At 31.4% G+C, this 24,234-nt stretch overlaps 2 protein-coding genes across 2 annotated transcripts; both read left to right on the forward strand.

Moving 5' to 3' along the window:
- Positions 1–4,479: 4,479 nt before the first annotated feature.
- LOC116007092 (vetispiradiene synthase 3-like) lies at positions 4,480–7,022 on the forward strand. The gene is made up of 7 exons (XM_031247679.1): positions 4,480–4,624; positions 4,715–4,988; positions 5,077–5,455; positions 5,588–5,806; positions 5,917–6,055; positions 6,173–6,421; positions 6,541–7,022. Exons 1-7 carry the CDS (start codon positions 4,535–4,537, stop codon positions 6,835–6,837), a joined length of 1,647 nt encoding a protein of 548 aa, XP_031103539.1. The 5' UTR covers positions 4,480–4,534; the 3' UTR covers positions 6,838–7,022.
- Positions 7,023–14,385: 7,363 nt separating this feature from the next.
- On the forward strand, positions 14,386–16,926 carry LOC116007134 (vetispiradiene synthase 3-like). The gene is made up of 7 exons (XM_031247734.1): positions 14,386–14,518; positions 14,612–14,885; positions 14,978–15,359; positions 15,485–15,703; positions 15,813–15,951; positions 16,089–16,337; positions 16,456–16,926. The coding sequence occupies exons 1-7, from the start codon at positions 14,417–14,419 to the stop codon at positions 16,750–16,752; spliced, it is 1,662 nt and encodes a 553-aa protein (XP_031103594.1). The 5' UTR covers positions 14,386–14,416; the 3' UTR covers positions 16,753–16,926.
- The last annotated feature ends 7,308 nt before the right edge of the window (positions 16,927–24,234 follow it).

A 24,234-nucleotide genomic window follows, 5' to 3' on the forward strand; every position in this document is an offset into this window, starting at 1 on the left:
TTATTAATCGTTGGAAGAAAGAATGAGTAAATGTTGTTCAACTTATTCCTTATGTCATCTTGTTAGCTTGTCAATAACATTTAGTTAAAAAACGGGAGGACAGTGGAATATGGAAGTAACGTGACCCCATTAAATATATATTGTATAATCAAATTCATGTCAATTTTTTTTTTTATTCACGTGGTAGAATTATTGTTGTAATATGCTTTTTCTTAATAAAAAAAAATTGTATCATATTGACCCTTAATTCATGGATGATTTCTAGCTTTTAGTGGTAGTTTGAGCTCATCTTGAAAAGTGAAATGCATGCATGTTGGAATTGTCAATCTTTGGCCTGAGTATAATATTATTAATCGTTGGAAAAAAAAATGAGGTTTCCTTGATTTCTACAGCGCAGCCTTTTTTTTTTTTTTTTTTTTGATTTGAACAGCGCAGCCTTAGAAGACTACAACTTCAAATTTATCCTTATATACGTCATATCATATTGTTAATTAACTTGTCCACAACATTTTAGGTAGAACAGTTATCATTATATACGTCATATCATATATATTGTTAATTAGCTTGTCGGCAATATTTTAGGTAGAACATCACCTTATATATATATATATATTTTTTGAAAAAACATCCCCTTATACTTAAATATGTTATATATGACAAAAATTTGTGTGAGACTGTCTCACCGGTCTCAATTTGTGAGAGGGGTAAAATCTTTAATTATTCAGGTAAAAAATCCGACCATTAATCAGATACTTGACCCATTAATCAAATATTCGGCCCGCCTCACGGAATGAAACTCATGAAATGGTCTAACATATAAGTGTTACCCGTGTGTGTATAGGTATATATATATATATATATATATATATATTTGTTAATTTAATTAGCTTGTTGTCAACATGTTAGGTAGAACAGTCACTGTGGAAGATGATTATTATATTTTCCTCTAAATATATCGTATAACCAAACTGATGTCAATTATTTTGTCCATTCACGTGCTACAATTGGAAGATGATACATTTACCAATGAATTATATATTCTTAAATTTTACTTCCATACTTATATTCTTAATAAAAAATTTTCATCAATAATTGAATTAAAATTATCATATTAAATAAATGAAATATCATTTTTACAAAATATTAAAATTAAAGTATTTTAATGTTAGCATAAACAAAAATTAAATTAAAATTTAAACATAATATAAATAGAATATCAAATAAACATAATTTTTAAAATATGAAATTTATCAAAGTTTTAGAATATTAAAATAAACAGATTACAATTACTAAATATAAACATTAGCATAAAAATTAAATCAAAATTAGGAAAGCAAATAAAAAAAAATAAAAAATTAGTATAAAAAGTAAATTAAAATTTAAATAGAATATGAGTATAATTTTTAAAAAAGGATTATTAAAATAAGCAAAAATATTTAAATTAAAATTTAAACATAATTTAAATAGAGCATCAACATTGCATAATATTGATGTGAAATGCACTGGAATTTATGTACAACGAATGCATTGGAGATAACAGAAATGGCCGGAATAATAACATTAATCGTTGTTTTCAAAAAGGTTGAATTCTCAATCTCAAGTACGCCCTGTGCCCCGAATCGACATTGGAAAGATGTAAATCATTGTAACTCGGTTGAACACAGAAGTTAGATATTTAAATACTGCGCATAAGGAGCCTCTCATTTTGAAAATTCGCTTCTACACTACCACTAGTGATATTCAATCCTGAGACATTGTTTCTAAATTTTACCTTTGTGATTAACTAAACTACCTTGCAAGTTGGCAACATAATATTATTAAACCTTAGGAAGAAAGAAAGAGGTTTTCTTGATTTCCACAGCCTAAAAATTGTTCCAAAACTACCTTGCAAGTTGGCAACATAATATTATGTCATCTTGTTAGCTTGTCAATAACCAGGGGTGGAATATAATATTATTAACTTATATATAAAAATATAATGTATATACAAATCAACAAATGTTTAAGTAGCTTTGTTTATTTCTTTTTTTAAAAAACATTAAAGTAGCTTAGTTTATTATCCTCTATATATATATATATATATATATATATATATATATATATATATATATATATATAAAATAATAATCTTTAAAAAATAATAATAAAATGCTTACATAGTATTAATTGAGAGGGATAAAGTATGTCATTTATTTAAAATAATAAAGATAAAAATGAAAAAAAAAAAGTTAACTTATTTTGGAGACACTACCAAACAGGGAGCTTATTAGTTATTTAAAATAAGTTATAAGCTTTTAAATAAATTCTGCCAAACAGAACCAATATCATTTTACTTTATTTTCCTTTTCAAACCTCCACGAGAGAGAAGAAACTTTATTTTAGCTTTTTTATTTTTTGATTTAGTCATGACAAATGACCTTTAAAATTCTATTTTTCTATGAATCATTTGGTCAATGTAATCTACAAAATTCATCAGAATTGAATTAGTTTAAAAATAAAAAAACTTAAAGTTGATCTAATTAAAAGAAAGATATTTATAAATATAATATAAATAGAATATTTTGTCATAAATAATATTTTTGTGGCATTTCAAAGTGGTTTAAAATTTCGCCCTACTAAATTATATTTCTGACTCCGCCTTAACTATCTTATAATTCATCATAAGCATTATATTGTAACTTATAATGTACTATGTATTTGAACCATATTATCGATATTCGATATTTTATTATTAACATTTTTTAATTCATTTTTGGATCTGCCTTGTCAATAACATTTAGTAAAATGCAGGACTGTGGACTTCGGAAATTAAGTGACCCCACTAAATGCATGTATATTGTATAACCAAACTCATCATGTTAATTTTTCCATTCTCGTGGTAGAATTAGTGTTGTAATATGATTTTAAAAAAATTGTTTTTTATTGACGCTTAATTCGTAGTTAAGTGGCATAGTTGTGGCCCTTCCAAGTGAAAGGTCACAGGTTCAATCCAAACTTGATGACATATTTGCCCTTCACTAATATTACATAAGGGCATTTTAGTCTTTAAATCACTTCTTTTCTAACCAAATTATAATTCTTTTTTCACTTAATTCATTTCTTTCAATCAATCATCCGGTTAATGTTTAAGTGCTCAAACAAATAAGTTAAGCTAATATTGGACTCCAATTTGGCAGATCAAAGCGTGGGGTCAGGTCAAATATTTATGCTATAAAGAAAATAAAAGAAAAGGGCAGCAGGGATTGTGGAAACACGCAATTACGCAAACACGACAGAATAAAAGAAACGGCAGTAATAAAAAAAGACGGCTGGGAGGAGAAGCAGACGACATAACGGCCCCAGGAGACTATTTTATTGGGAATATTTTGACTCAAGAGGAATTTATTTTTATTGGTGAGATTTTGACTAAAAAGAATAAAAATCATGGTAGCCTAAAAGAAGAGAACAAAATGGTGAACAATGCTGATTAAAGTAGTAGCTAGGGAACACATCATGTATGACCAAGAATGAAGAATAACATAAACAAGGTCATACACTTGTCTAGGGTGTAAACGAGCCGAGCCGAGCTCGAGCCTTGGGTGGCTTGAGCTCGATCGAGTTCGAGAACTGATACTCGAGCTGGAACTCGGAAATTTTCGAGCAGCTTGTTTGTTCAAGCTCGAGCTCGAGCTCGATCTCAAACTCAAGTTCGAACTTGCATTCAAGCCAAGTGATTGTTAATCCAATTTTTCATAATATTAATTTAGTATTAATATACAAAATTTATATATTTAGAACTACACTAAAAGTATTATTAAACACAAAAAATCAATTTAAAAATAAGAAAAAATAATAAAGAAAATAAACAAAGAGTTAGTTTGACTAATGAATAGTAAGTATGACAAATAAAACGGGACAGAGAAAGTATGTATATATGTGTGTATATATATATATATATATATATATATATATATATATATATATATATATATATATATATGAGTGTCTTGGTAATAAAATCACTATTTTTCGACCAAGTATTCTTTATATTTATATCTTGTTTATGGTGAACTCAATCCCAACTAAATCATTACATATGGTAGAATTAGTGCGTACAATTAATTTTCTTGCAAACTCTAGAGTTACATCGGTCCATAATTTCAACTTTATAATTATAATTTTAAATTCAATTTTAAATAAAAAATAATTTTTAAATTATAAACATAATTTCATAAATTAAAATTCCCATTTCAAATAGTCTAGAGAATACAAAATTTTAAATATGGAGTACTAAATATATCAATAATTAATATAATTAAAAATAAACTAAAGTCGAAATTTAAGAATAAAAATTTTAAAATAGTAATGGGAAACAGTTTTGTGTACTAAATGCACCCAATTGGTGGCAGTAGCCGGTAGCCGGTAGTTTTGATTAGCCGGCAGAGCGGAGTAGTATAAATTCTGCTGCCCTGCCCTTCATTTCCTCACCAGCCTCGATCATCTTATATAATAATTAAATATATCTCAATCTCTGCACTCCTTCTCTCATCTCGAAATGGAAAACCTTATCGAACGCCCCTTCGTGAAGTTCTCTCCTAGTTTATGGGGTGATTATGGCTTCCATTCATCCTCCATCGACGATCAGGTACTCAATAATTGAATACATTACTACTGCTTTAATTTACATGCATACATAGCTTAATTGCATGCATGAATATATACTTAATTACTGCAGGTTGCTGAAGCATATGCAAAAGAGATTGAGGTTTTGAAGGAGCAAACAAGGGCTACGCTGTTGCAGACCATTGCTTCTGGAAGCAGCAGTGATGTGGCCCAGAAAATAAGAATCATCAACTTGCTCCAACGCCTTGGAATATCATATCACTTTGAGAAAGAGATTGATGATCAACTCCGGCATATTTATACCCACCCTGTACACTTGAATGACTTGGAAACTGTTGCTATTCAGTTTCGAGTGATGAGGAAACATGGTTACAACATTTCTACTGGTAATTAATATACTATAACAAGTTAAATTAAGTAATTATTATTCTCCCAAGGTACCCCTAATCTATATTATGAATTCTTGCAATGCAGATATTTTCAGTAACTTTGTTGACGGGAATGGGAAGTTCAAAGACACATCTGATGTGAAGGGTCTGCTGAGTTTGTACGAAGCTTCGTACGTGAGAACACGCAGTGACGAAGTTTTAGAAGGCGTTACCGCTTTTGCGGAGACTCGTCTCCGATCTGCACTACCAAATCTAAAACCCAACAGCACTTTAGAAAAGCTGGTGACGCACGCGCTGGATCAGCCATTTCACACCGGTCTGCCCAGAGTGGAAACGCGCTTTTTCATTTCAGTGTACCAAGAAGAAGACGAATCGTCGAGGAACGATGAGTTGCTCCGCTTTGCCAAATTGGATTTTAATTTGCTGCAGATGTTGCACAAGCAAGAGCTCAGTGAAGTCTCCAGGTTTGATATAATTTAATTAATTAACTTGTTACCTACCTACCATTCATATTATATTATATTATAGCTAATTTTGTTAGTTTACTATACATATATAGCTGGCTTTGTTGAACTAATTAAGTACATCTGGTGTAGGTGGTGGAAAGATTTGAACTTAATAGCAACACTTCCTTATGCAAGAGATAGAGCCGTTGAATGTTATTTTTGGGCACTAGGAGTATACTTTCAGCCTCAGTATTCTAAGGCTAGAGTCATACTGGCCAAAAATATTTCAATTGTTTCAATTGTGGATGACACGTTTGATGCTTATGGTACCGTAGAAGAATTAGAGGTCTACACAGATGTCATACAAAGGTTATATATTATATTATTAATTATTTTGAATTAATTGACAAGTAATGTGCATGTGCAGATCAGAAGCCATTCATTTTAATTTTATCCCAATTTACATCTTTTATTTTCAGGTGGGACATTAACGAAATGAATCGCCTGCCAAACTATATGAAAATTAGCTATAAAGCTATGCTAGACCTTTTTGAGAACGATGAAAAGGATCTTTCAAAGGAAGGAAGATCATATGCCATTCAACATGGAAGGGAACGGGTACGTATAGTATAATTATGATGATTTATTGGAAGCTTAATTGCTAGCTAAGGGCTAATGTGTATTTTCACTTGCATTGATTACTCTGATCTAACTAACCTATGTGTTTGCTAATAGATGAAGGAACTTGTGAGATGCTACTTTACTGAATCCAAATGGTTTAGTAATGAAGGACACCAGCCTGCATTTGCTGAATACCTAAAAAACGCATTCGCTACTTCCGCTTACTATTTGCTGTCCACAATATCTTGCTATACGTTGAAGTCAGCTGATGAGCAAGCATTCAATTGGTTAATGAAAAATCCTAAAATTCTTGAAGCAGGCGTCACGATATGCAGACTCATCGATGACATAGCCACCTTTGATGTAATGAAATATTCTATTCTATGTTATTTATATATTTTTATTTATATATGCTAATCTGTGTGTCCCATTTTTCAACTAATTCTATTCATTATTGTTACTCATTGGATATATTTTAATAGGGTGAAAAAGAAAGAGGGCAAGTTACAACTGGTATTGAATGCTACATGAAGGAATATGGCGTATCACTAGAAAAGGCAATGGAAAAGTTTCAAGAATTAGCTGATCTTGCATTGAAAGATTTGAATGAGGGACTTCTTCAACCAACGCCTGTTTCTTCTGAGATTCTCTTACGCATTTTCAACCTTACTTGCATTATTTTTGTTACATATCAGCACAACCAAGATGGGTATACTTGTCCTGAAAAGGTTTTGAAGCCTCACATTATTGGTCTACTCGTAGATCCGCTGCCACTCTAGTTATGTATTAATAGCACAAACTGTGCGTTTTTAATAAGACAGTCCTATATGAGCAACTCCTCTTGAGTTATGCTAGGGTAATTATTATGTTCGTAGTCATACATTTTAACAACTTGTTCTCATCAACGTTGTAACTGTTTCTTAAATTTGGTGATAAATAAATTTCTGAAGATCCATTATCTGAAGGATGAGTTTAATTTTGTTTTTGTTTTTTTTTTTTTTAAGGAGTGCATGTAATAAATTCATAGATTAGATGAAGATCCTTATGGATACACTCTCAGCTAATATTGTTGATCACTATTAGAAAATACAAAGAGAAGAAATAAAAAAAAAAAATCTATTCATATCCATTTTAAAAAAATCCATTCATTAACTATTTGAGGATACTCGTAGTTGTGTTTATTCTTCATTCCATGTGCAATTATTGTTGTTGTTGTTGTGTGTAAATAACTAATTTTATCATTATAATTAAAGTGTTTAATACACACACACACATATATATATAAGTAATTCGAAAAATGGTTTTTTAATGATTTAAAAAAAAATTAAAACATATTTTTTGTTCGCACAAGTCCATGATTGTTTAGTACTAAAAAAAGAATCCAAAATTGTTTATAGTGTGATTATAAAATTGCAAGCTAGAATTTCAATTTTAAGATATTATTATTTATTTTGTGTGACATATTAAATGTATTTGCTGAGCATAGTCCGTGATTATAACCCTTTTGACCATAGGCTTATTTATAATTGTTGTAGTTTTAGACAATGGAAAAGGCAATGGAAAAGTTCTATTAAATGATGTAATCAATTTTAGGAACCAGCTTGTGGCAATGTCATTATCTCCCTATAATGCAGGGTGTTCGTGCGACATTGATTGACAAGGATTTCAGTCCAATTTATTTTCCTTCAGAATAGTCAATATTGCTTAGTCTAATTTGTTACGGAGTATATATATATTTTTTCCTTCACAATAGGTTTAGAGCGGTTCAGCTTTTGTACTATATTTATACTCTGTATTCTTCATCATATATATATATATATATAATACTTATATTGAAAAATGTAATACTAATAAAGAATAAACTATTTATTATTTATATGGGAATAAGTAATAAATATTTGTCAACATTAATATTAATTACATATTTTCTTATAAGTAACAAACATTTGTCATCATTACTTATAAAGGAAAGTGTAATATTTTGATTAGAAATATATGCTTTTACTTCAAAATGTAAAAGTATTACAGTTTTTTTTTAAAATATTACACTTTTTTTTTATAAGTAACAAAATTTTATTCTTAATTAATATTACATTTTTAAGTATAATTAAGTATAATTTTTTCATATTAACCCGACCCCCACATCCTTATGTCGTATATAATGAGATGATGTGATATGGGGTCCTCAACTCTAAGAGCATCCTTATCAATGGAGTTATTTCACAGTTATTGAGAAGTTTTTGTAAGTGTGATTAAGAAAGAGAAAATGGGAGGAGATAAAAAAAAAACAAACAAATCTAATATATAAAAAATAATAAATAAATAAATCAATGCGTCAGGTGCGCCTGACGCGTGCAGTGCACGCACCCACAGTACAATAATTTGTCAGATTTAATTGTAGCATGAACCTTTTACTTGCAGATGCTTCCTTCTTCCTCTCTCTCCTCTCTTTTCCTATGCCACTTGGATTATTTCTAACATAAACCCCTCAAATAACCATAGATAGGAATATAATGCTCTAAGGTGTTTGATTTGAAAAGTTGTCTGATCTTTTACTTCCTCACGTTGACGGCTCACAGAGTCACAAAATTGTTATACTATGGACCAAGATTTACCTTGTATTGTAAATCATGGTTCAAAACAACGTTTAAATTATGTGTTGGCAGTTAATATATTATTTTTGGACATATAAGTATGACATTTGCATGTTGATTAGACTCGACCTATCTTACAAATAAGATTGAGGATTAAAATATAGGCACCTTATTTACAACGATACGTGAAGAAACTTCAAATTGTATAAAGTTGTATTTTTGAAACTTTCTTGCAAAGTTGCTGCATGCATAAAGTTGATGTCAAAAATATGTGGTAGACCTAGTTTTTGCAAATCATTTGAACCTTGTACTTGTAAGAACATCACTTGATCTTTAGTATAAAGTTTTGGACGTGGCCCTGCAGAGTAGGATGGGTTTTCCAATTACAATAAAAAATATCTTGTGTATTTTTTATTTATCCTGGTTATTTTCATTACTTTCTGTCTAGAGCATTATGTAGAGTAACTACTCCTATTGAATACAATTGTTTTTTTATTTTATTTCAAAACAACCCCGAAAATCAATTTCATTCATGTGGGGATTGTTGGAAAAATAGCATTAAATGACATTTTAAGTGACTATATTGTGGTACAAATATATGTGGGGTTCACTTACGATTTGGGTCAGGTAAAAGTGTATTCGGGTTTTTCGTAGTTAGACAAAGAGATCGATATATTGTACGCTCAAAACAGATAATGGGTGAATGAGAAATTGGTTCTCAAAGTTGACCCATTTAAGTTGAAAAATGAAGGGAAAAACTTTAAATTAGTTTTTGTCTCGCATTAGTTTGGAAAATGGGTTTGCACCACTATTTATACAAGAGCTTTTCTAAGGCTTATTGAATTGTATAGCATAGAGGCTCTCTCTCGCATACATTAAATGAGCCTGAACAGGCTTAACTCGTGTGAGATAGTGTAGTCATTACATGACTCAAGCTTATCACCTACCCAAAAAACCCTTTCGTTTTTTGTGCTTGTTATTTTTCCAGAAATATTATTTTCGAATCAATTAATTCTATGTTCTTTTAATTTTTTCATATTATTATAACCTTAACTTTCATTTGCTTGCCATAATTAATCATCTTTTTAAAACAATAATAAATAAAATTATAAATGAACTATTTTTCTTAGAGATGGCAATTTCAATCCGCCCCGTGGATATCCACCTGAATCCACCCCGCATGGATTGGGTTTTTTTGGGTGATAGTGGGTGGTGGGTCGGGGGTGGGTCTTAAAAAAGTAAACCCGCTGTGGGTCGGGTTGGATTCGGGTTCTATGTACAAAACCCGCCTAGAACCCCACCCGACCCACCATGTGTGTGTATATATATAAAATATTAAAATAAGTAGTACTAGTATATAGTTAATTATAAAATTTTCAATAACTTTGGGTAACTTTTTACTATTTTTATATCTAAGCTACTAAGTTTATTTTTAAAAATTAACAATTTAGTTATTATATTGAAATATTTTTATTATTTTATGTTTTAGGTATAACTAATGAATTTTTTTTATTTTATTATGTATAAGTAATTTAAATATTTTTTTGAAAAATATAATAAGTTGATAAGTGGTGGGCACCCGCACCCGGTGGGGTGGAGGTGGGTTTTGAAAATTAAAAGTCTACCCGATGCGGGTTGGGGGTGGGGGTGGTGGAGAAAATGTAAAGTGGATCGGGTGATGGATGTTGCCCTCCCCGACCCACACCCGACCCATTGCCATCCCTAGTAACACTTGTGTGAGACCTTCTCACGGATCGGATCTTTGATTAATTGGTCAAATTATCAATTAATGGGTCGAATCTTTGACCTCGTTAATCAAATTAAAGATCTAACCTGTCTCGCGGATTAAAATTCATGAGATGGTCTCACATAATTGTTTTACCTTTTTCTTAAAGAATGATATTCCCCAGAAAGAATTTATTAGAATATATTCTCCCTAAAGACAATATATTGTATTAAAAACACAATGACAGCGTGAAAGCAATAGTAATGATATATAAGTGATGGATGATTTGTAGCTTTTAGTGGTAGTTTGAGCTTATCTTTCTTCTTGAAAAGTAAATTGCGTGCATGTTGGAATTGTCAATCGTTGGCCTGAGTATAATATTATTAATCGTTGGAAAAAAATGAGCTTTCCTTGATTTATACAGCGCTGCCTTTTTTTTTTTTTTGAAAACCTATACAGCGCTGCCTTAGAAGACTACATGTTCAAATTTATCCTAATATATGTCATATCATATTGTTAATTAGCTTGTCACCAACATTTTAGGTAGAACAGTTATCCTTATATATGTCATATATATCACATTGTTAATTAGCTAGTCACCAACATTTTAGGTAGAACATACAATTGTCCTCATATATGTCATATATATCATATTGTTAATTAGCTTGTCAGCAACTCAATAGATAATTTAAGTGACAAGTGAGCTTTCTTTGTGAAAATTTTTTTTGGGAGAACTTGAGTTTAATTCTACTTATATCAATCATTAAACGGACGGATAAAGACCTGGAACACCTTTTGAAATAAATAAACATTAGCTTGTCGGCAACATTTTAGGAAGAACAGTCACTGTGGACTATTGAAGCTAAATATTCAAATGTCAAAAATTTGATCATTGCCTACAATTCAGTGGGGGATTATTATTGTTATTGTTATTGCCTACAATTCAGTGGGGGATTATTATTATTATTATTATTATTATTATTATTATTATTATTATTATTATTATCATTGCCTACAATTCAGTGGGGGATTATTATTATTATTATTATTATAACAATCAAATTAGTATACATAAAAGGAATTCATATGACGTTACTTTTTTTAAAAAAAAAATTATAAGTGTTTTCTCATTTGTGGTAATAATTAAAATATAATAATATTTACGTAATATAACTTTCTTCTTTCAGTAAAAGAAAAGAGTTAAACTATATTATTTTTTAATCATCACACTAGAAAGTATGAATGTCATACTAAAATTATTATTCTAATAATGCACTATCTTTCTCTTTACTTTAACCAAACATTGTTTGTTGTACAAAATTAGACTAAATAATTAGAATATATATATTTAATAAAAATTGTATATATAAGTGGTTGGTGAAGAAATGAAGGGCAACTTGTGATTAAAATATATATTCTAATTAAAGTAATATTTTATACCAAACAATATTTTAAGGACAAAAATTAGTAATATTTTATACCAAACAATGTTTTCAATGTAGTACCAACTACTAATTTTAATTTTTCTATTTGAAAAATATTACTTTAATTACAATATATATTTTATCACAAATTTTTTTTTTGAATACTACTGACTCTGTTACAATGTAGTATCTGTTCATAACTAATTTCTCAACCTACTGAAACACAAAGAGTCAGGAGTGTAAAACGGGACATTGGGTGCCACCAGACCACAAGATCTTTGGCTACTTTTATCACAATTTGATCGTATGAGTTATGTCTGGAAAAAAAATAAAATTTCTCTACTTTGAGAACTTAAATACAAAATTTTGATTATATAATCAATCTTTTAAGGACAAAAATTAGTATTTTAAAATATTAGTTTGCAAATTGAAGAATTTACATATAACTATAATTGAGGTCTCAATTATGTGTGTGTGTCTATATATATATATATATATATATATATATATATATATATATATATATATATATATATATATAAAGAAAAACTATAAATTAATACATTATATAACTTCATTGCATAAGTCTTTAATTACTTTTGGCCAAAATTAGTAAGGTCATTATAGACTTATCAGTTCAATAAAAAATAAATTAACTTACTGACTCATCAATCGCCAAAATCATATTAAGAATATTTAATTTATTTTAATATAAAATTGTTAGTACATGATTTTATTTTTTTGGGTTTAATTAAAGAGTATGTATTTGTTGTGTTTAACTTGACTACATACTTGTATATGATGTCTTTTTAATTTGTTAAAAAAATTTATAATATTTTTTTAAGAATAAAAACTAAGAATTAATTACTAGACTTGCTCCAATATTTCACACTTTTAAGTAAAGGCAAAAACTTGTGTGAGACCGTCTCACCATGAGACGGGTATGGTCGGGTCGGGTCAAGATGCAAATGTAACACTTATATGCACAAATGTCATACTTATATGCTCAAATGTAATACTAATTAAGAATAAAATTTTTTTTACTTATAAGGGTAAATGTAGTACTTTTAAGGGAAAATACAATACTTTTACATTTCGATTTAAAAGTATTACATTTTTCCTCAAAAGTATATTATATTTGCCCTTATAAGTAAGTGATACTTGTCAATATTACTTATTATGAAAAATGTATTACTTTTTCTCTTATAAGTAACAAAAATTGTATTCTTGATTAATGTTATATTTGAGCATATAAGTATGACATTTGCACATATAAGTATGACATTTGCATGATGTTTTGACCCGACCCGACCCGTCTTACGAATAAGGATCCGTGAGACGGTCTCACATAAGTGTGACCCTTAAGTAAAACATTAAACACCCTTAAGTAAAACATTAAACTTCTTTTCAATATAATATATTGCTTTAATTTTTTCAGTTACTGAGGCTACCCCATAGAATATATGTCCAAAAGCCTAATAAGGTATATCCAGATAATAACTCGTGCCAATTTCTCCCATTCACGTTGATGGGACCTTTTGGGCCCAAGGGACTATTTTATTGAGAATATTTTGACTCAAGAAATATTTATTTTTATTGGTGCGACTTTGACCCAAGAAAAATGAAAGTCATGGTAGCCAAAAGAAGGGAACAAAATGGTGAACATCACTAACATTAAAGTAGTATCGGGATATATGTATAGCCAAGAATAATATGAAGAATAACGTTACCAAGGTCGTACAATTGTCAAACATTCAGAGGATTTTCAACATTATAAAGTGACATCATGTCTTCCCTTTATACATCATCCATTGGTTCACTATGATCACCCTAGTCCAATGGCTTGGGGTCTTAACTTCCAACAACAACATCTATTGGTTCACTATATTTTTTTTGGGTTTGGTATCCCGAGTAATAAAATTACTATTTTTCTACCATTGTTCTATACATTTATATTCGGTTTATGGTGAACCAATCCCAACAAATTAAAACCATCACATATGATAAAACTAGTGTGTACAATGAATTTTCGTGCAAACTCTAAGGCCACATCGACATATAATTTCAACTTTATAATTATAATTTCAAATTTAATTTTAAATAAAAATACGTTTAAATAACAAAATAAATTAAAATAATTTTTTCGGAGTAATAAGTGCCTCTCGCCTCCTCTCCTCTCTAACCCTTCTCCCCTTCTCTCCCCCTCTCTCTCCTTTCATTGAAGAGATGCTCTAAGAAATAATATTTTGATAAATTAACAAAATTCGTAAATATTTAATTTACTTACACAAATTTGAACATTATATTATATTTTCTTAATTTCTTAATGGTAAACAAAAAATTAAAAGCTTCTATAAAACATAAAAGTTAAATTGAAAAGTAATGGGAAATAAAACAGTTTTGTTTACTAAATGCACCCAACTGGCGGCTGTAGATATTTTAATTATTTTGACTGAGCTTTGATTAGATAGGTATGCTATGACTAGGAAAGTAGGTAGAGTAGAGTAGTATAAATACTACTGCCTTGCCCTTCATTTCTTCACCAGCCTCAGCTCCATCTTATATAATATAATTAAATATATCTCAATCTCTGCACTCCTTCTCCGATCCCGAAATGGCAATGAACTTGGAAAACCTTATCGAACGCCCCTTCGTGAAGTTCTCTCCCAGTTTATGGGGTGATTATGGCTTCCATTCATCCTCCATCGACGATCAGGTACTAATTAAATAATTGGAATATAATGGATCCAATTCATTACATTACTACTGCTTTAATTTACATGCATGCTTATATACTTAATTACTGCAGGTTGCTGAAGCATATGCAAAAGAGATTGAGGTTTTGAAGGAGCAAACTAGGGCTACGCTCCTGCAGACCATTGCTTCTGGAAGCAGCAGTGATGTGGCCCAGAAAATAAGATTCATCAACTTGCTCCAACGCCTTGGAATATCATATCACTTTGAGAAAGAGATTGATGATCAACTCCGACATATTTATACCCACCCCGTGCACATGAATGACTTGGAAACTGTTGCTATTCAGTTTCGAGTGATGAGGAAACATGGTTACAACATTTCTACTGGTAATTAATATACTATAACAAGTTAAATTAACTAATTAATTGTTATTTTCCCATGCATACATCCCTCATATATATCTTATGTATGGAAGCAGATATTTTCAGTAACTTTGTTGACGAGAATGGAAAGTTCAGAGACACCTCAGATGTGAAGGGTCTGCTGAGCCTGTACGAAGCTTCGTACGTGAGAACACGCAGTGACGATGAGGTTTTAGAAGGCGTGACCGCTTTTGCGGAGACTCGTCTCCGATCTGCACTACCAAATCTAAAACCCAATAGCACTTTAGAAAAGCTGGTGACGCACGCCCTGGATCAGCCATTTCACACCGGTCTGCCCAGAGTGGAAACGCGCTTTTTCATTTCGGTGTACCAAGAAGAAGACGAGTCTTCGAGGAACGATGAGTTGCTCCGCTTTGCCAAATTGGATTTTAATTTGCTGCAGATGTTGCACAAGCAAGAGCTCAGTGAAGTCTCCAGGTTTGATATAGTTTAATTAATTAATTTGTTACCTACCTACCATTCATATTATATTATAGCTAATTTTGTTAGTTTACTATACATATATAGCTGGCTTTGTTTTGAACTAAGTACATTTGGTGTAGGTGGTGGAAAGATTTGAACTTAATAGCAACACTTCCTTATGCAAGAGATAGAGCCGTTGAATGTTATTTTTGGGCACTAGGTGTATACTTTCAGCCTCAGTATTCTAAGGCTAGAATCATGCTGGCAAAAAATATTTCAATTGTTTCAATTGTGGATGACACGTTTGATGCTTATGGTACCGTAGAAGAATTAGAAGTCTACACAGATGTCATACAAAGGTTATATATTATATTATATTATATTAATTATTTTAAAATTAATGAAAGCGCATGCAGATCAGAAGCCATTCATTTTAATTTTATCTCAATTTACATCTTTTATTTTCAGGTGGGACATTAACGAAATGAATCGCCTGCCAAACTATATGAAAATTAGCTTTAAAGCTATGTTAGACCTATTTGAGAATGATGAAAAGGATCTTTCAAAGGAAGGAAGATCATATGCGGTTCAACATGGAAGGGAACGAGTAAGTATAGTATAATTTATAATAATATAATATAATTATGATGATTTATTGGAAGCTTAATTGCTAGCTAAGGGCTAATGTGTATTTTAATTTGCATTGGTTACTCTGATCTAACTAACCTATGTGTTTGCTAATAGATGAAGGAACTTGTGAGATGCTACTTTACTGAATCCAAATGGTTTAGTAATGAAGGACACCAGCCTGCATTTGCTGAATACCTAAAAAACGCATTCGCTACTTCCGCTTACTATTTGCTGTCCACAATATCTTGCTATACGTTGAAGTCAGCTGATGAGCAAGCATTCAATTGGCTAATGAAAAATCCTAAAATTCTTGAAGCAGGCGTCACGATATGCAGACTTATCGACGACATAGCCACCTTTGATGTAATGGAATATTCAATATGGTTTATTTGTATATTTTAATTTATATATGTTAATCTGTGTTTCCCATTTTTCAACTAATTCTATTCATTATTGTTACTCATTGGATATATTTTAATAGGGTGAAAAAGAAAGAGGGCAAGTTACAACTGGTATTGAATGCTACATGAAGGAATATGGCGTATCACTAGAAAAGGCAATGGAAAAGTTTCAAGAATTAGCTGATCTTGCATTGAAAGATTTGAACGAGGGACTTCTTCAACCAACGCCTGTTTCTTCTGAGATTCTCTTACGCATTTTCAACCTTACTTGCATTATTTTTGTTACATACCAGCACAACCAAGATGGGTATACTTGTCCTGAAAAGGTTTTGAAGCCTCACATTATTGGCCTACTCGTAGATCCGCTGCCACTCTAGTTATGTATTAATAGCACAAACTGTGCGTTTTTAATAAGACAGTCCTATATGAGCAACTCCTCTTGAGTTATGCTAGGGCAATTATTATGTTCTTGGTTATATACATTTTAAGAACTTGTTCTCATCTTTATTGTAGCTGTTTCTTAAATTTGGTGATAAACAAATTTCTCAACATCTTTGATCTCAAGGATCAGATGAGTTTAATTTTCTTTTTATTTTTTTAAAGGAGTGCATGTAAATTCATATATTAGATGAAGATCCCTAGAGATACACTCTCGTCCAACATTATCATTATTTCAGGATACAAATTGAAAAAAAAAATAATAATAAAATAAAAAATCTATAAATATCCATATCCAAAAATAAAAATAAAAATCCATTCAATTCATTAACTATTCGAGGATACTCATAGTTGTGTTTATTTTTCAATCCATGTACAATTATTGTTGTTGTTGTTGTGTGTAAATAACTATATTTTATCATTATAATTAAGTGTTTAATTTATATATATATATAGGATCGCGTTCAAATGCGTACTGGCCGCCCAGGAGAGAAATGCGGACGAATCACAGCATGCCACGTGTCCGGAATGTAGTTGCACCCAACGTTATAACTAGGTGCACGTCATGTTATAACTAGGTGCACATAGGTGCACTCAGGTGCATAAATGTTAACAAGGTAAATTACTTGCACCTGCAAGTGAAAATAGGTGTACACGTGCAAGTAAAATGTATTACAAGTGCAAGTAAATTGTACAATGAGCATCAATACTAAGTGTACCTAATGTTATAACTAGGTGCACCTAATGTTATAATTAGGTGCACATAGGTTGCAACCAGGTGCATGAATGTTAACAAAGTAAATTACTTGCACAAGTGTAAGTAAAATGTATTGCAAATGCAAGTAAAATGTATTACAGGTACAAGTGAATTGTACAGTGAGCATCAATATTAAGTGCACCTAATGTTATAACTAGGTGCACCTAGGTTGCACCCATGTGCATGAATATTAACAAGGTAAATTACTTGCATTTGTAAGTAAAAGTATTTGCGAAAATAGGTGCATGAATATTAATAAGGTAAATTACTTGCACTTGTAATTGAAAATAGGTGCGAAAATAGGTGCACTTATAAGTGAAACTAGGTGCACTTGTAAGTGAAACTAGGTGCACCAAAGTTCCAGTTATTTACCAAAATGCCACGCGTCATTTTTTTAAAATTGCATCTGATTCATTGATCTGGACACGTGGATGGCTGTGAAGCGTTCTCATTTCTTACCTGGGCGGCAGTTCGCATGGGAGTGCATCCCTATATATATATATAATGATATAAGTAATTCGAAAAATGGTTTTACAATGATTTTAAAAAAATTTAAAAACATATTTTTTATTCGCACAAGTCCAAAATTATTTATAGTGTGATTATAAAATTGCAAGCTACTCTTCAAAAAAAATAAAATAAAATTGTAAGCTATAATTTCAATTTTGAGATATTATTATTTACTTTGTGTGACAAATTAAATCTATTTGTTGAGAATAGTGTATGGTTATAGCCCTTTGACCGTAGGTTTATTTATAATCGTTGTAAATTTTTAAATACTACTTGTCCGTCATGCCTTTTTCTCTTATTATGGTTGTACATTTTCTTCTCATCTCACTACCCTAGAAAATAACTCGAGATTTCTTTTTAAAAAATTATAATTTTAAACTAATTTTATTAAATGATGATCTCCATCTCATGGAGATTTGGTCTCCATCTTCGAACTGGAGATGGAGACCAATCTCCAACTCCAGTTCGACAGATTGGTCTCCATCTCCGTCCGAACGGAGATGGAGATTTGGTCTCTATCTCTATCGAACTGAAGATGGAGACCAATCTCCATCTCCATTCCACGTAGATGGTAACACTGTCGGAGTTTCCGGTGTTGTTTTACTCGTTGGAGTTTTGTCGGAGGTTCGTCGGAGTTGGCGGAAAGTCTAGTGACATGTAATAACATGCCATAAATAGATTAGAGGCCTTATTTGACTATTTGTTCTAAAATAACAAAGGTAAGGGCCTAATTGGAGCTTGTTGAAGTTGAATGACCTAATTACATAAATGAGTATAGTTTGAGGGTTTATTTAACACTTATCTCTTTTTCTAGGTTGATCGAAAAAGTATTCGGAAAATAAAAAATTACCAGTGTAGGAATCAAATGCGTATTGAAAAATTATAAATAAACAAAAAACCATTTCCCCTAAAGAATTTTGTAGACATGGTCCAGTATGTCACATTTTTAAAGTATTAATTTAGAATATTTTTTGTTTTCATTTGTTTTGTTTTGCTCTGTTTTTGTTTTTATTTTTGTTTTTGTTTTGGGATAACGAGAGAAATTGCATAAAAAAGACTCTGTGTGTTGGACTCGATCAAGAGAGTTGACAATAATCAAATTTGTAATTTTTGATAGAAAAATATTATTCGACTCACTCAACCACCTATTTTGGAGCCAAGTTTGAATTTATTTTTTAATATGATTAGTGTTTTGTTTTTAAATTTATTGATTAGTGAGACTAATTAAGTAACGCCAGAGAATATACATTGTCATCATCCTTATCGAACACATTGATATAAGGTAAACTCAAAAGCATGGTTGTAATAGGCGCTAGGCACTAGTCGGACGGTAGATTAGTGCCTAGCGCCTAAGCGGTCTAGGCGACGTCTAGGTGATATTTAGGTGGCGACCTATAAAAATAAAAAAATAATGCATGTGTGTGGTGTATGTCATATATTATATTATATATATATATATATTATATATCTCTTACTTCTCTTACTTTAATAAATAAATAAATTTAAATATATATAAATATAATAAAAAAATTAACAAGACCGATTCGATCGAGTTAACTCGACTAACTCTACGAGTTGGGCGAGTTAACTCGACCAAATTCAGCCGAGTCGGCCGCCAACTTGGCCCAATCGGCTGAGTTAGGCGCTAGGCGGTTGCCTAGGCGGACGCCTAGGGAACAATTCGCTTCGATCTAGGGACGCTTAATGCCTAGGCGGAGGATTTTTACAACAGTGCCAAAAGTAACTTGTATCAATTTTTCTTATTCATGTGATAGAATTAATGTGCACTATGAGTTTGAATTTCTTCCCAACTTTAGAGCCCCATGGATCCATAATTCCTACATGGAAACAATAAACTAATTGGTAGTTCGTCTTCATTGTCTTTTAAGTTTTATAAGATTTTTGTTTTGCTGGGAAGTATATGTCATATGTAACTTCATTAATTATATATGATGTGTTTTTAATGCATTGATTTTTTTTTGAGATATTATTGTTTACTTTGTGTGACAAATTAAATGTATTTGTTAAGCATAGTGTATGGTTATAGCCCTTTGACCGTAAATTTATTATAATCGCTGTAAAATTTTAAATACGGCTTGCCTGTCATGCTTCTTTCTTTCTCTTATTATGGTTGTACATTCTCTTCTCATCTCACAACTTGATTTCTTCAAAAATAATTCAATATTCCTTTTAGAAAAATTGTAATATTAGACTAATTTTATTAAATGATCTAATCAATTCTAGGAACCAGCTTGTGGCAATGTCATTATCTCCCTATAATGCAGGGTGTTCTTGCGATATTGATTGACAAGGATTTCAGTCCAAAGGTATTAATATGAATCGTCTTTCTCAGTCCATAAAAATGGCAACGCCAATAGGGTACACGGTCACAATCAGTCACATTTTTCACATAATATTTTCAACTAGGGCCGGTCTTGAGGGCAATCGAGATGGCACGAGCCCAACGTTGGTAGGGGCTACTACAATCATTATTGCATGGAAGGTATATTATTTTTGTACATTATTCTTGTACTGAAGGTATATTCTTTTAGGGTACATTATTTTTGTATTTAAGGTACATTATTTGATAGTATATATCAAATAATGTACCTACAGTACAAAAATAATGTACCTTCAATACAAAAATAATGTACTTTTTATTTTTGGTCCACACAACTGTGTGGACCATGGTCCATGCAATAATTTGCCGGCCTCCTAGCTTGATTTTTATTTTTTGATAAAGTTAAAAAAAAATACTTGCATATGTAAAAATTTGAATTCATGACTTCAAAATTGTTTATTAATTTTAAATTCAATTAACAATTAAAACCATATGATATACTTATCACAATTAATAGATACTCCGTATATATCATCGAACACTGAATTAATTTATAATTAAACTTCATATAGGGCCCAAAGTTTGAATGACACTACTACAAGACTAATCTAAACTGTTTTTTTTTTCAAATAAAGAAAATTATATGTATACAAAAATTCAAAATTATCATTTAATTGTTTGCAATTAACCCATACAATCATTTAACTTTATATATTAAGGATCCTTATTTTTATTTGATCCCGGACCTATAAAATGATTCGACCGACCTGTTTTCAACATAGATCTCTCGTCATTCTTTATCCCGAATTAGAAATAAATACTTATTAGCGAATTCCTAATTGATATTTTGGGATGAATTTTCAGTGGTCGTGGTTACCAATTAAATAATTGCATTGTGATTATTTTGAAACTAATGAGCATACTTCTCCCAAAAGTTAAAAGTCATTAAAGTGCATGATGGATTTTCCTAGTTGATGTTTTTTTTTTTTTTTTTTTGGCACAAAATTTCCTAGTTGATGTTGAGAATTACACTAATAGATTGCATTTAGTAAGGGACTAAATCAATAATTTTTAATGATAGATAACTAGCATTGTTGGAAATCAAGGAATTTCAGACCATTTGAAAGTGGTCAGAAATGGCCTAAGTCGAATCGAAAATCTTTGTTCCGACAACTTTTAGTATCCAAAAAATCTTTGTCGCTATTTTTGACAATCGACAAGGTGTTTAGAAATGGCATCTAATTTTGTAAAGTGGTCAGAAAAATTGACCACCAGAAAGATTGGCGGATATCAGAATTGCTGACGACCCGTGGTCGAAAATTCAACTTATTTTCGTTCACCATAATCTTTCGACAAAAATTTTAAAAATATCACTTTTTTTTTTACCATTTTTCTAGGGGATAAGGATCAAATAGACCTTCAAACTATACTCATTTGTGCAATTAGGCTCTCCAACTTCAAAAAGTTCAAATTAGGCCATCAAAAAACTTGTTATTTTAGAGCAAATAAACCCTCTAACCTATTTGTAACATGTTATTGCAGGTCAACTAGATTTCAGGCCAACTCCAACGAACCTCCAACCAAACTCCGGCAAGTAAAACAACACCGAAAACGCCGCGTCCTGCCACCGGCAGTGTCGCCATCTCCGTTCGGATGGAGATGGAGACTTGGTCTCCACCTCCAGTTCAACAGAGATGGGGACCAAAATGGTCTCCATCTCCAGTCGAACGGATCGAGATGGAGACCAAAAGGTTTGGTCTCCATCTCCATCGAACTGGAGGTCTCCATCTCCGTTCGACGGAGATGGCAACACTGCTGGAGTTTCCAGTGTTGTTTTACTAGCTGGAGTTTGGTCGGAGGTTCGTCAGAGAGTATAGTTTGAGAGTCTATTTAACCCTTATCCCTTTTTTTAGGTGGTTGAAATAGTAGTCAGAAAATAAAAAATTCCTAGCAGTGTAGGAATCAAATGCCTATTGAAAAATTATAAATAAACCAAAAAACTATTTCCCCTAAAGAATTTTGTAGACATGGTCCAGTATGTCACATTTTTAAAGTATTAATTTAGAATATTTTTCGTTTTCATTTGTTTTGTTTTGCTCTCTTTTTGTTTTTATTTTTGTTTTTGTTTTGGGATAACGAGAGAAATTGCACAAAGAAGACTTTGTGCGTTGGACTCGATCGAGAGAGTTGACAATAATTAAATTTGTGATATTTTGATACAAAAATAATGTTCTACTCACTCAACCACCTATTTTGGAGCTAAGTTTGAATTTCTTTTTTCATATGATGTAGTGTTTTGTTTTCAAATTTATTGATTAGTGAGACTAATTAAGTAACCCAGAGAATATATATTGCCATCATCCTTACCGAACACATTGAAATAAGGTATACCCAAAAGTAACTCGTATCAATTTTTCTTATTCATGTGATAGAATTAATGTGCACTATGAGTTTGAATTTCTTCCCAACTACTTTAGAGCCCCATGGATCCATAATTCCTACATGGAAACAATAAACTAATTAGTAGTTCGTCTTTATTGTCTTTTATTTTAAGTTTTATAAAAATTTTGTTTCGCTGGGAAGTATTTGTCATATTTAACTTCATTAATTATATATGATGTGTTTTTAATGCATTGATTTTTTTTAAATAAATATTTTCACAGTCAAAGAACTATTTCACCGATGAGATTAAAGAATACCACATTCTTAATTGGCAGCTAACATTTCACATAACAACTACTTTGACTGAGAAGGAAATAAATTAAAATTCTTTGACCCACCCTTCAGTTTAGCAACATGTGCTGGAAAAGGAGAATTGGGTGTTAATTCACTTCACTAGCATCCGAGGTTGTCTTAATCCCTTCACTAACACTGAACTGTGTTAACTCTACCTCATCATTGTAATAAAAAAGTAATATTATAAAAATATTAATTCAGAAAAATCAACACAAAAAAAAATGAAAGGATTAAGAGTCAAGTTTTTAAGTCATTAGATACTCGCACTTTTTTTAAAACCTTATTTACTACCACTCTTGTGTGCTAGCTAGGTGATGGAGATAGACTAAGGCTCGGTACCAAGAGCTCGGTGTAGGCGGAAGGGACGATCGAGGAAGAGAGAAAGAGGACTCGGAGGGAGGTATGACGATGTGGCGTGAGTCGGCCGATGATCAGTCGGTCGGTCGGTCGAAGGATCGTTGAAGAGGTGACAAGGCAGCTGAAGATCTTAGACTGAGAGTGATTGAACATTACTATTGAAACAACTAATTACCATGAAGGAAAGGACGCGCTAAGGAGCGAAGGGGAGATGAGTCGGTCCAGACCGACCGAGAGGTAGGCCGAAGCAGGAAAGGCGGTTACGAGAGTTTCCTAAAAGGGTCAAGCGGCGGAAGGCGGAGGATATGGAAGGAAGGTCGAGATAGATTAGGAAAATACCTAAATGTAATAAGGAAAGAGTTCCTAAAGTAGTTTAGAAGTTTCTTAAAGCGAGAAATCTCTTAGCTTATATAAATAGGGGTTCTAAGCCTCGAGAAGCATAAGCAATTCATTGTACTCAAAGGCAATTTATAGCACAAAGATGGCTAAAAAGTCACTCTAATTTCTGATCAAGTGTTAGTCTATTTTTTGGTGGTGTTGACCTGCCGTTTGACCATTATGTGGGAGATAAAACCAACACTAGGAATATTAAAATCTAAATTTTCTAACATAAAATGAACTTTAATTTATTGTTTGAGCACTCAAACAAATAAATTCAGCCAATATTCAATATTGGACTCCAATTTGGCAGATCAATGCGTGAGGCCAGGCAAAATATTT

This window comes from Ipomoea triloba, chromosome 15, assembly GCF_003576645.1.
Source record: "Ipomoea triloba cultivar NCNSP0323 chromosome 15, ASM357664v1".
Taxonomy (NCBI): Eukaryota; Viridiplantae; Streptophyta; class Magnoliopsida; order Solanales; family Convolvulaceae; genus Ipomoea; species Ipomoea triloba.

Bases quoted from the DNA above. Each gene is read 5' to 3' on its own strand.
- LOC116007092 (XM_031247679.1), top strand. From the start codon at position 4,535: ATGGAAAACCTTATCGAACGCCCCTTCGTGAAGTTCTCTCCTAGTTTA. The intron at 4,989-5,076 runs GTAATTAATATA...CTTGCAATGCAG, and splicing joins TGGTTACAACATTTCTACTG to ATATTTTCAGTAACTTTGTT. The intron at 6,422-6,540 runs GTAATGAAATAT...ATATTTTAATAG, and splicing joins ATGACATAGCCACCTTTGAT to GGTGAAAAAGAAAGAGGGCA.
- LOC116007134 (XM_031247734.1), top strand. From the start codon at position 14,417: ATGGCAATGAACTTGGAAAACCTTATCGAACGCCCCTTCGTGAAGTTC. The intron at 15,360-15,484 runs GTTTGATATAGT...CATTTGGTGTAG, and splicing joins GAGCTCAGTGAAGTCTCCAG to GTGGTGGAAAGATTTGAACT. The intron at 15,704-15,812 runs GTTATATATTAT...TTTTATTTTCAG, and splicing joins TACACAGATGTCATACAAAG to GTGGGACATTAACGAAATGA.